Source organism: Eufriesea mexicana, unplaced genomic scaffold (assembly GCF_001483705.2).
Source record: "Eufriesea mexicana isolate 0111107269 unplaced genomic scaffold, ASM148370v2 scaffold382, whole genome shotgun sequence".
Classification (NCBI taxonomy): Eukaryota; Metazoa; Arthropoda; class Insecta; order Hymenoptera; family Apidae; genus Eufriesea; species Eufriesea mexicana.
Window position 1 is genome coordinate 1,418,889 of NW_016908540.1, and position 13,364 is coordinate 1,432,252.

Here is a 13,364-nt window from a genome sequence, read left to right on the forward strand (position 1 = left end):
TCCCGGCATAACAACCATTCACCGCAGCCTACGCAAACACGACTACCACCAATTTTATTCGCATCCTCCATCGCTATTACCTGCTCGTGAGCCGCCTATTCGATCATTGAACCGCGAACGTAGCCACCGTTCGACGGAACGACTTCCAATAAATCGCCTATGCGTAGCCAACCGCCACTTTCATAAATTACACCGTCCCCGGCATCGATGTTCCGTGACGCCAAAAAGTTACAGCTATCGACGCGACTATCGATAACTCGCCGCAGCATGGGCGACACCGGACGTTCCCCGCCAATGGACTTTCCATAAATCGGACATGGCGGACGCGTCGATAAATCCGGGGACCGTGTCCTCGAGGAACCGTCCCCGATGGAGAGATCTTAGGAAAAATCTAGTCTTGCTAATCCTCTGTGTCTTACTATCCTACGGGACATTTGCCTTTGGTTTATACGAACGGTGAAATAAAAACGAGAAAATTTATCGAGGAAGTGTACGCTATGCGCAGGGAAAGTGATAGAAGAAGCGATTTTAGGTATCAGCGCCAGCTCTGCGATGTTGCATCACGTGACCAACTCTATTCTGAAAGATATCGCACAGAGTAAGACAGTAGTAAAATCCCGAAATAACCAATTTTAAAAGAAAAGCTAAAAATTCTAACTTTCGAGGTTAGGATTTACCGAAATTTTTTAGTACAAGAGGTACAAAAGTTTGAGATTGTTGACGCTTCCCAGGAGTATAGGTTATGTTGTCTTGTGTTCGAACCGAAAACGAATTTTGAAACTCGTGACGTATTAATACAATTGATTTTTGAAATTTTATGACACATAATGTATGAAATTTGAGTTTCACAGCTGGAAATGGTAGAGATTCGAGTAATAAAGGTACACATTAAAGTTTCATTTGAAATTACAGATGTATCTGTGACGCAGTTAATTTTTAGGTTAGAGCGGTCCGAATTCAAAGATGGCGCTCGCAGCGCGGAGGTTAACCTTTCGCGATGCAAATCACACTCGTCTCTTCGTTCCAACTGGTTCATGGTCGAGTATCTCCTCGACAATGCTTTGCAAAATTCGACTCTCTCTTCGTACATTCCAAACTACCATCACCACTATCAACTTAACACAATTCTCTCAAACCAAATCGAACAAATAGGGCCACAATGCCCACAAAAATTAAGACTCAAATAACCCAGAATATTTACTCCGACTGCACCAAACATTGCAGAGAGAAAATGCAAAGAAGCAAAAAGGGAAGAAAAGCAAAATGGAAATTAAAGGAAAAATAAAGAGAGGAGAAGGAAGGGTGAAAAAGGATATCCAACACGTCGAGGACGCGTTCTCTAGCATACCTGTCATTATCGCGAACGGTCGTTGCAATTCGTTCTGGTTAAACGAACGGTCGGAGCATGGGCGAATGGTGGCCGGCCACGACAAACAAACGCTACACTGGCGCAATTTCGCGTCGTTAACGACGTCCCGGCGTCGGAGGGGGGCACGCGTGTGTGAACGCGCCAATAACGACGCTGAGGGCGCACTAAAAATTTTATAGCGTCGCGCGTACGTCAGCGTGAACGGGGTGAGGACGAGCAGGAGAGGGAGGAGCGAGGCGACGGTGGCGAAACCCTGTTTAACAAAGTAATGACTACAATTATTCTGCTTTACATCTGCCTCGCGGAGCCACGGCCACGATCGGCCGCAGCCTCGAACGGGAGACGGTGCAATTTACCGCGGATAATCGTCGATCAAGAAGAGTTACAACTGCCGGGGATTGTCAGCTACTCGGTTACATTGAAACGCGAGTCCTGCATTTTTCCTCCACCGACGACCTGGCCGACGATCGCTGTCGGGGAACGCATAAAACGATGGTTTATCGCTCAATCCCTGTCCTCTTTCGCTTTTCTAGGCTGGGTCCAAGAGCAGAGAAATTCGAATGCTCGCTGCAGGATCGAGAGCGGATGCTGAGGGAAGATCGGATGTAAAGTGGCTCCAAGAAGCGATTTTCCTGAAGGTGTGAAGAGGCTTGGTTCAAATCGAACCGGAAGTTTGGGAAATTTGTATTGGAGCATGTTTATTGAGTTTTGAAGAGTGGTGAAAAGAGGTTCGACGCGTTTGAAATGTGTCGAATTGTAATAGTACTTGGAAGAATTATAATGTTTGACGAAGTTTGAAGAGCGATCTTCTATGCTGCAGAATTTTTGGAAAATATTTATTAAGGAGGATTGAAAGAGGTTTGAAGTGGAAGAAAGTTTGCTTGAAATCGAATTAGAAATTGGTGGAGTTTGAATGTTTGATGAAGTTTGAAGAGTGATTGCTTATGACGCAGATCTGTTATAAAATAGTTTAGGGAATAGGTTAAGTCAGAAATATTTCAAATTGTAATAGTATTTAGCAAAATTTTAATATTTGACGAAGTTTGAGGAGAAATCACCCATGCTGGAGAATTTTCTGAAAATATTTATGAAAGAGGATTGGTTTGATATGGGAGAAAGTTTGCTTGAAATTGAAATAGAAATTGGAGGAATTTGAATGTTTGACGAAGTTTGAAGAGCGATCTCTATGCTGGAGAATTTTGTCAAAATATTTATTAAAGAGGATTGAAAAAGGTTTGAAGTGGAAGAAAGTTTGCTTGAAATCGAATTAGAAATTGGTGGAGTTTGAATGTTTGATGAAGTTTGAAGAGTGATTGCTTATGACGCAGATCTGTTATAAAATAGTTTAGGGAATAGGTTAAGTCATAAATATTTTAAATTGTAATAGTATTTAGCAAAATTTTAATATTTGACGAAGTTTGAGGAGAAATCACCGATGCTGGAGAATTTTCTGAAAATATTTATGAAAGAGGATTGGTTTGATATGGGAGAAAGTTTGCTTGAAATTGAATTAGAAATTGGAGGAATTTGAATGTTTGATGAAGTTTGAAGAGCGATCTCTATGCTGGAGAATTTTGTCAAAATATTTATTAAAGAGGATTGAAAAAGGTTTGAAGTGGAAGAAAGTTTGCTTGAAATCGAATTAGAAATTGGTGGAGTTTGAATGTTTGATGAAGTTTGAAGAGTGATTGCTTATGACGCAGATCTGTTATAAAATAGTTTAGGGAATAGGTTAAGTCATAAATATTTCAAATTGTAATAGTATTTAGCAAAATTTTAATATTTGACGAAGTTTGAAGAGCGATCAGCTGAAGAATTTTCTGAAAATATTTATGACAGAGAAAGTTTGCTCGAAATCAAATCGAAAATTAGAAAAATTTGAATGTTCGATCAAGTTTGGAAATGATTGTCGATGCTGAAGATTATCAAAGTAACTTCAGGAAGTATAAAATTTATTGAAATTCGGATGTTTGTTGAAGTTTGAATGGCGATAGAACTGTTCAATATACTTTAACTTTTCCTCTGATCTATAATATCCATTAAATGATTCTCGTAGAGTTTATTTTCCCAGACACTAATCCATAATCGAAATTACTCTATCACCCTCAGTTTTACCTTTCGTGTAATAATTCATTTTAGCCAAAAATATAGATAAAAAAAAAATATTTTGACATACGTATACCTATCATGACAATTTATTCTTTGAGACTGCGAATGCAGTTATAATTTATAATAATAGTTTATAAATGATTAAATTTATGATTAATAACAAATTAAAATTGTTAATAAAAAATTGCTCTAAGCATAAATATTTATAGTAAGAAGAAAAAAATCAAGAAATTCATGGTTATTATAGAAGAAAAATGATTATTAACGAAATCGGTAACGTCCGTGACTTTTCGTTGATCTTCGGTCGATCGTCGGCTATATATAGATCGTGCGATCGTTTAGAAACTCATTTTCAGTTTTCTCTTCGGACCGAACGGATCTTCTCCATTGGACTTGGTTGATGGTCACAACGGGGTGGCCAACGGTCAAGGGTCACTGGTCACTGGTCATTGGTCAGTACTATGTATTATATATTACGTATATATATATTTTTATGTATATGTGTATTTTTTATGTATATATGTATTTTTTTATGTATTTTTGTACGTGTGCATGTATATTTATTTCTTTCCTTTTCTAGTATTGGTCGATTTTCAAATACATCCTTGAACTGACCTATGTCTTCGTAGTTTTTAAATCCTGTTTTACTGTTTTTGTTGTTTCCTTTTTTATTCATGTCATATTCTTTTTCTTATTTATTTATTTCATTTTAGCTCAGATACTTCATTATTGGTGGACATTGGTGACCATTTTCTTCTTTTTATACAAGATTTTATTTCTCGGTTTTCTCCTATTTTTCCTTGAATTTGTTTTTCTGTCTCCTCTTTAGATTGATTGTTCCACTTATTAATAACTTGCTAATAACTTTTGAGCCAACAATGAACCTCCTAACGTTCTCACCTTTTACGTAGTACCTCATTTTATCCTAAACTCATACATTCTTACAAAAATTTACAATTTTCGAAAATTGGAAGTGGTAGAGCAATTTCTGTTATGAATTTTCCAGGAAAATAAACTCTTCAAGAATAACTGAATGGACATAAAAAAAAAATATTTTGACATACGTATACCTATCATGACAATTTATTCTTTGAGACTGCGAATGCAGTTATAATTTATAATAATAGTTTATAAATGATTAAATTTATGATTAATAACAAATTAAAATTGTTAATAAAAAATTGCTCTAAGCATAAATATTTATAGTAAGAAGAAAAAAATCAAGAAATTCATGGTTATTATAGAAGAAAAATGATTATTAACGAAATCGGTAACGTCCGTGACTTTTCGTTGATCTTCGGTCGATCGTCGGCTATATATAGATCGTGCGATCGTTTAGAAACTCATTTTCAGTTTTCTCTTCGGACCGAACGGATCTTCTCCATTGGACTTGGTTGATGGTCACAACGGGGTGGCCAACGGTCAAGGGTCACTGGTCACTGGTCATTGGTCAGTACTATGTATTATATATTACGTATATATATATTTTTATGTATATGTGTATTTTTTATGTATATATGTATTTTTTTATGTATTTTTGTACGTGTGCATGTATATTTATTTCTTTCCTTTTCTAGTATTGGTCGATTTTCAAATACATCCTTGAACTGACCTATGTCTTCGTAGTTTTTAAATCCTGTTTTACTGTTTTTGTTGTTTCCTTTTTTATTCATGTCATATTCTTTTTCTTATTTATTTATTTCATTTTAGCTCAGATACTTCATTATTGGTGGACATTGGTGACCATTTTCTTCTTTTTATACAAGATTTTATTTCTCGGTTTTCTCCTATTTTTCCTTGAATTTGTTTTTCTGTCTCATCTTTAGATTGATTGTTCCACTTATTAATAACTTGCTAATAACTTTTGAGCCAACAATGAACCTCCTAACGTTCTCACCTTTTACGTAGTACCTCATTTCATCCTAAACTCATACATTCTTACGAAAATTTACAATTTTCGAAAATTCGAAGTGGTAGAGCAATTTCTGTTATGAATTTTCCAGGAAAATAAACTCTTCAAGAATAACTGAATGGACATTACCGATTAAAATTCGTGCTGAACAGTGTAATTAATACTCCAGATCGTTCGTAGAATAATTGAATAATCTATTGATGTGTAAATACTCGATGAAATTCGAAGATCGATTGATCATACTAAGGAGTTGTCGCGGAATTAGTTTAAAGAAGAGATATTCGTCTGAAGTATGCAGAAGCTGGCTTGAAATTAAACTGGAATCCGGAGGTAACCGTAGAACGAAGTTTCCCTGTACGGAATCCACGACCTTCTGTATTTCAAACGAGCAGGCTACGAAGAGGTTTACTTTAAATCAAATTAAGACTCATCATTTGCAGTAATTATAGGATGAGGTTTCTTAAGCTTATGGTCTCCTAACCATACCTCCATTTTCTAAACGAGCAACGTTACGACGATTAGCTACAATATACCGCGAATTGAATGTTGCAGAACATGTTTTTATTGTACATAAATCACGAACACATGTAACCTATTCATATTAATATAATCACCTATCAAATGACGTCAAACGACCTGGGTAATATTCGATGACATTAAAATCGCATTGAATGTTAATAGCTGTGACTGCGAGCGCTACGATCCCGATGACTTCTCGTGACCTTGAAATGGCCTTAATCGCCGATGATGCGACCTTAATGACGCGGCATGACCTTCGAGCGACCTTCGCCTCCAGCGATACGACCTCGGCGACCTCTAATGACCTTCAAATGACTGGCAGCAAATTGCTCCACCTCGAGGAACCCGTCCATGTAACCTTCGAATGACCTTAACTGCAAATTATACGACCTGCATGATTTCGCGTGACCTTCAAGGTCCTTGCAGTCCTGTAGCATGACCTCGATTATCTTGCATTGCACTGAAGATGATTCCAACTCACCGTATGTCTGCGATATTTGTTCATGTAGAAACATAAATTCGATATAGTGTATAATACATATCAGAGTAATGGAAACCACGAGTACGAAAAAATTGAGAGAAAACACACGTAATTCTCTGGGAATAAATTTGTTAAATTAGAAGGGGAACCAAGTAAAAATTAAGGAGTGGGTAAAATAAATTTTTATTCTGTAAACACTCAAGGGAGCACGTCAGGTCAGGGTAGGTCTATTCTCAACAACTGACTCAAGATTTTTAGGTCTTCTTCCACAATGGGAAAAACTCTCCCCTACATCTGGATCCTTTGAAGCCATGACGTAAATTGCTCATGTCAATTCCAACAAAACACCTTAAAGGAGTAATTAATCCAAAAGAAGAGGTAATTAATCCATTAATCTGAACAACGCTTACGAAAGTCTATATTCCAAAATAATATTTGTCTCTATAGTGCATTTGTTTCTATAGATATAATATCCCAAGAGTAAATTTGAATTCTAGGCATAGCAATCTAGAATTAGAATTGTCAGGGGCCCACAAAGCGGAGAAAGCAAATAAATCTGCACGACATTCGTTATTCGTTATCATCGATGTCACCTATCAGAAATCTTAATTCCCATCGACATCGAAAATAAAGGGAACTCAACTTTCTCCATAATACTCCGAAAATAAACTATAGACAGGAGTTGATAAGAAAATAACGAAGGAAATCACACTGTGCACTGTCCACAAAAATCCATACCCCATATCCCAATCAAGGCTCGCGACTTGTCGCCGACACATAACCTAATCGCGAACCTAAATCTCGACAACATCAATCCCCTTATCCCCTGATCGCCATTAGCCTCTCACCAAATCCGCAAACTCACCTCGACGAACACCTAGGCGAATTAAATCGTCAAAAAATCGGATACACGCGAGACCTGGAATCCACCCCGGGACCAGATCCGTCATCAGAGGTGTTCAGGAGGAGTCTCGCGTGCAGACGGGACATATCGTCTTCCTCGTGAGATAACAAAGCATTCCAACCCTCGACCGGCGCAGGTCTCGACCGCATAGGAAAAGTTGCTCGCGTGGTTCGTGTCGTGGCTCGTTCGATTTACATAAACACGTACTCATTGATTGCCGGACCAGATTGTCGGCCGTTATTACTTCTACGACCGGTTAACTGCCCCGTAGGACCACGAATAATCGTTAGACCCTAATCGTTTCGCTACGCATCGACCACGACCTTGGCCAGGGACCGATGCACAGTGGTCCCAGGAGGTGTCCCGGGCCAGCTTTATTTCGGGCACGTGATCCCGTTACGGCCGATTAGCTCTAGAAATGGCTGTCTTTCATTGTTCCGGTGTGAGCCTTCGATGCTTAATGGCCCTCGTGAATTTAGAGACCCGATGGTGATGGGTGGTGAGGACTTTTTGTGATCTCTGAATGATTACGTTTGGCGATCATTGAAGATCGAAGTGGTAATATTCTTGCTTCCTTTCTTATTCCTGTTCTGTCACAGTAGGGTATTGAGATTTACGTCGAAGACTGAGTTTGAAATTTTTTGGTGGGTTTCGATCTTGCAATTTTGGGGTATGCAGGTTTAATATTGCAAATTGTTGGTGTACGTAAGGAACTGAGTCCTGGGATAATTATAGCGAAAATTTATACCTATGGCAATTTTTATAAATGGAATTGCCTTTTTAAATGAATGCACTAATTGGAAGATAATTTTGAGAATACTTAGAGAAATTCTATAACCGAGTGTCTTGGAATTACGCAATTATTTTGCATCTCGTATTTTCAATGTAAACTACCTTTAATGTATAACGTGTAATTAGTATATAAATAACGTGTAAAAAGTATGTCATTTCTGCATGTACCTTTTTGAAATTGGTTCACCAGAATTTTTACGTAACAATTATTTACGGTGTTAATTTTCCGTGTACATAATTCCGGCAAACTTTCGTGACACACCGTATCAAAGGCATCGTTCTTAAGTACAGTCAATTCATTAATTCGCAGCAAAGGAAAAAGGACAAGCCTAAAGATTGGAACGAACGGGTAAAAAATTTGTCATAAAACTGCGAAGTCTGGTAAAAAAGATGGCAATCCCGTACGATATGAAAATAACTCGAACGAATTAATTCTCAGCACGTAGATCAGGAAGGAAAGAGATGACACTAAGCGTGGAATAAAACGAGTGTACTTTTAATCTTGCGTAGAAAAATCTTTAATATAATACTTCGCCATCTCTCCAGATATATTTACGCATTTTATTTGCAAAAACGTCGACAGGACTACTAACAAACAACGCTTAACCTTCCATTATAACATCCTGTCATTATAAACGGCATTTTACGGTCGCTTGATATTTCCAATTTTAGCAAAACCATCCACGCTCATTTACCTTCATTATTCTCGTTGTTCGAGCGATTTCGCATAAATTCCCGGCCGCGTGTAGCCAAACGTAAAAAGATCATTGCGCACGCTTGATTATCCGTAATCACGGGAAAGTGGTCTTAGAAAAATAAGGCTACGAATCTGTTGCAAATAACAACCGCGTTATCGCTTAAAAACTGATCGCGTCGTTAAGACAATCTAACCTGTCCCATCTAGGTAAGCTTGTCTCCGTGACTGAGCGAAAGAAAACGAAAGAGAAAGAAGAAAAAGAATAATAATGAAATGAAAGGGTACGCAAGAACCGTTGGATAGCTCACCAAATTGACACGCGAAGGAAGCACCGGCATCAGGAAATCCATTCTTCTCCGAGCCTGGAACAAAAAGGTAAACGAAACGTCAGATCGAGGCATCGATAGCGGGTTAAACGTAGACGGATATACGGCAGAATCGAACAAATGCAGATGCGAGCGCCACCCACGGCGTTTCCCTCTACTGTCGTTAAAGAGAGACCGCCCTAGATGTCGGGCTCCAAGGACTCGCATGAGCTCAATGGGAAGATTTTAATCAAATCGATCTCGACGGTTCGATCGAGATCCGTGGGATCTACGTTTCATTGTTCGACTACCTTCCACGTGTGTCTTAGTGAGCGTTCGAATTGCTCCGTGTGCACGTGTATAGACGTTGCATCGAATTATCGTGGGTCACAGCGTTTAACTATATTGTAGGTTAGGAAAGAATGTCGTAATGTCACGGGAGCAGGTATGACGGTAAAAATTCAATTACGAAATGGCGTTTTCATAAAGATGAGTGGGGTGATAATCGTGTTTCGAATGGGGATAGCTTGGGTAGGAGAGGTTAATTATTATAATGGTAATGGGCTGCTGAAATAATAGGAATTATCGCGATGATTAATGATCCGCGTAATAGATTTCGAAAATGAATTAATAAACGAAGAATGGCGAGTGCCAATTATAAGCAACCGTGATCAATTTCGAAAATTGTTTGACACTCGGAGAGTCACGAATATTAAATTTCATTATCGCGTAAAATATCGCAACGCTAAATTATAGCGTATAACTGTAATAAATTTCGAAAATAGTTAAGCAGTCGAGAAATAACGAACATTATAATATTAAAATTGTTTGACACTCGAAGAGTCACGAATATTAAGTTTCATTATCGTGTAAAATACCATAACGCTAAATTATAGCGTATAACTGTAATAAATTTCGAAAATAGTTTAGCAGTCGAGAAATAACGAACATTGTGATATTAAAATTCTGCAACAATGGAATTATGTTAAATAATTATACTCGATAAATTATGGCAAGCAGCTATAATATATTTCAAAATGAAACGAGTGAACGCGGAATATCGAGTATTACGAATACGATAAATATTATTGATATTAACACCGTGTAATTATTAACGTATTTAAAGAAGCAATGTCTGTGTAATGAACCTAAGGTCAGCAGTACACGATCGTATAACGATAAATTACGAAGGATATCAGCTGAATCCATCGCTGCCCTTGTCAACCACGATGTTATACTAATTACGCGATTCACACACAGGTAAGCACTTGACACACGTGTTCGCGTTTTATAACGCAGCTAATTACAAGCATCAACTGGGACCAGGATCTCGTGGAAGAGAGAAGCGACATCTATGAAGAGGCGGAACAGGAAGGGAAGGTTGGAAGCCCCGATCAGACGTGCACTTGCTGAACGAACTCGAAGATCGGAATCAAAGGAGCCTTCAGCCGCGCTGTTCGACAATCCGAGGCGCGCTAGAGGGGGTAGCAATTCCAATCACTCGGGGATGGAACGCGTATCGATCGATCGATCGACGAATACCACGTGCTCCGCGACTGCGACTGTAGGTGGTAGTCAGCAGCACCACCCACGAAGTGGCTACTTAGCATGCACGACCAGCTAGAAGGTAGCTACCTACCTATCTGACAAGGTTAACTAATACAGCTTCTCTGGTCGCGCGACCGAGCGCGAGTACTCTCTTGATTAGAAGCATGTTGATAAATCGACAGCAAGCAGACGATTTCTGAACACCGCTGTGTGGGTAGATGAAGATATTGCGGGGTACTGAGAATTTTAAGAAGGGAATGCTGGTATTAGGAGGATTTAAGTCGGGGACGTGTTAAAAGGGAATAAGAGATACACGGGCTCGTCCAGTGGCTTGATAAGTTAGAAGGTAAACGGTTCGTGGAAAGTAATTGTATGAGAAATTATGTCTGAGAATTTGAAGAATTGGGAATTAGAGGGTTCGACAACGCGGGGAGTCGGAGAATTGGAAATATGGAATTAACAAGAATTGAAAATTCTAAAATTTAGGGAATTTAAAATTCTACAAGTTTTAAAAAGCTTTTAAGAGTTTAATTCGAAAATTTTACTGCGCTTATAAATTTGAGAACCGAAAGTTAGTAGAGTAGATTTGACAACTGAGGAAATCGGAAACTCGAAAATTGGAAAATATGGAAACATGAAAAATTGAAAATTCTAAAATTTAGAGACTTTAAAACTCTAAAATTCAGTTACGCTGTAAAAACTTATAAAACATACAAATTTAAAGACTCGAAATTTTGTGGATTTGACAACTTACGAAGTCGAAGACTTAAAAATTGAAAAATATAGCACATTAATAATTGAAAATCCAAAATTCGACAATTTGAAAATTAAAAAGTTAGGAAGCTTGAAAATTCGAAATTTCCTCGACTCTAAAATCAAATCTATAATTCGATAACTCAAAAATTCTTAATTCCAAATCACCAAAACTTCGTAATATTTAAATCCCAAACTCATCAAATCTACCAAATCCCTAAAACCCTTCGCACCTTTATCTCACCCCAAGAAACCCCTCGACATACCTAACTCACCCAGTCCCCTCTCAGACGACCATTATCCCCAAACAAAATAATTCGAACGAACCTCCTACCTCCTGCACATGCAAACGAGAAAATAAATCCGAACTCATTGTCCCTGGACAATTTACAAGGTGCACGCGTACGGCTACCGACGACACGCTAATTAAATCAATGCGCTCGGGCAACAGGAGCGAGCTGTCGTTGCGGATCGATTTAATTGGTCTCCGTTCGGAAGTATGTATTATTCCACGTAGGCAGACCGGTACGTCGGGGCACGTCAAAACGTTGGAAATGAGAAAACTTCGCAGCGGGACACCTGCTACCGAGCTTTCCTTACTTCCACCGCGACTTTTTCTTCGTCCACGCGCTCGGCCGGTCGCTTCGCCGGACGCGCAGCATGGGGTGGCTTCGTGCGAGCTCCGCGCCGCTGAAATTGCGCGATTACTCGTTTTCTCGGTGTTTCAACGTCCAGAGTCGTCGGAACGCCGATATATTAAGTCATAAATTCGCGATTAAAGCCTCGCCAGGATTAAGGACGGTGCTCCGTGCCCCGCGCATTTCCTCCTTTTGCGTACGACGAATTTGGTACCCCTGCTTGCGCAAAAATTTATCTGCAATGGTCGGGGCAACGCTCGACCATTTTTAGTCCCGGCCTCGCAATGTTTCTCGATTTTCGAGACAAATTCTTGCACAAGAATTTATTAATAACGCTGATGTACAGGTTGTACAGTGTTCATTTTGTTACCATTTTTTGCACATTTTCAGTAGCGCAGTCGCGAAATATTATTTGGAATAAATGTTTATCAATTTTTGATAGGCTATATTAAAATAGATCTCGAAATAAATAAATCTCTAACGTGCATTAAAAATTATAGTAACTCTCATTGCTAGTGGCATAAGAATGAAGGCTTTATCTTCGAAGTAATGAATTACTCTGCTTAAAAGTGATATTAAATTATATATTCATGTATCATTTAATTTGAAGAAATGTTTTAGGTATAAAAATCGGTATTAAGTATAAAAATATAAAAATTTTGACTTTTATAAATGGCACTGTGCATTTTTGATATCATGGGATTGTTGCTGATTTGAAATCGTTTAGGGGAAATTTTTCTCCTTTTTTGAAGTGAGTGATGTATTTTCTTTTTGAGGAAGAATGAGGTATTTAATTTCTTGGTACTTTGTTAGTGAGGTATTGTAATGAAACAGGTGTGATATTCTTTTTCGTGGGAAATGGAGAGCTATGTTTTCTTTTTAGTTTCTTTATTGAAGTGGATTTTCTTACCTCCATATTCTTCTGGAATGAAGTGAAAACCCCAGTCGAGACTGAACATTTTGGTAGCTCTTTTGAAAAAAGTTTTCAAAAGATTGGGGATTTAAATCTGATTGCAGTATCACTGATTCACTGTCACTAGTTTCGAACATGGAGTCACTGATACACTTTTACAGATAATTTTAATTACTGTTTTTAATTTAAATCACTTTGGTTGATTTAAATAGTCTCTATTGTTTTACGTTTCTTTTTTAAAATTAGTATCACTAGTGTAATTTTAACGAGGTAAATATTGATATATAAATTGTAGGGTTTTTACTGTTTGAAACAAATTTTGCAGCACAAATTCGCATTGTTTTTAATTCGACACTTGGAATTACAGGTTTTCTATAAATTTTAATAAATATATGAAATATTTCTTACGCATTTAAATAATTTA

General features: G+C 38.0%; 1 protein-coding gene across 2 annotated transcripts in view; it reads right to left on the bottom strand.

The window, feature by feature from the left end:
- Nucleotides 1-13,008, bottom strand: part of LOC108545230 (uncharacterized) — a 413,787-nt gene extending 400,779 nt beyond the window's left edge. For both annotated transcript variants that reach the window (XM_017896744.1, XM_017896746.1), the window contains exons 1-2: nucleotides 12,938-13,008; nucleotides 9,092-9,145 (exon numbers count right to left, since the gene is read on the bottom strand). In XM_017896744.1, coding sequence (XP_017752233.1) covers nucleotides 9,092-9,145; nucleotides 12,938-12,986 — 103 coding nt within the window. In that variant the 5' untranslated portion in view covers nucleotides 12,987-13,008. The remainder of the gene's footprint in view (nucleotides 1-9,091; nucleotides 9,146-12,937) is intronic.
- Nucleotides 13,009-13,364: the final 356 nt, after the last annotated feature.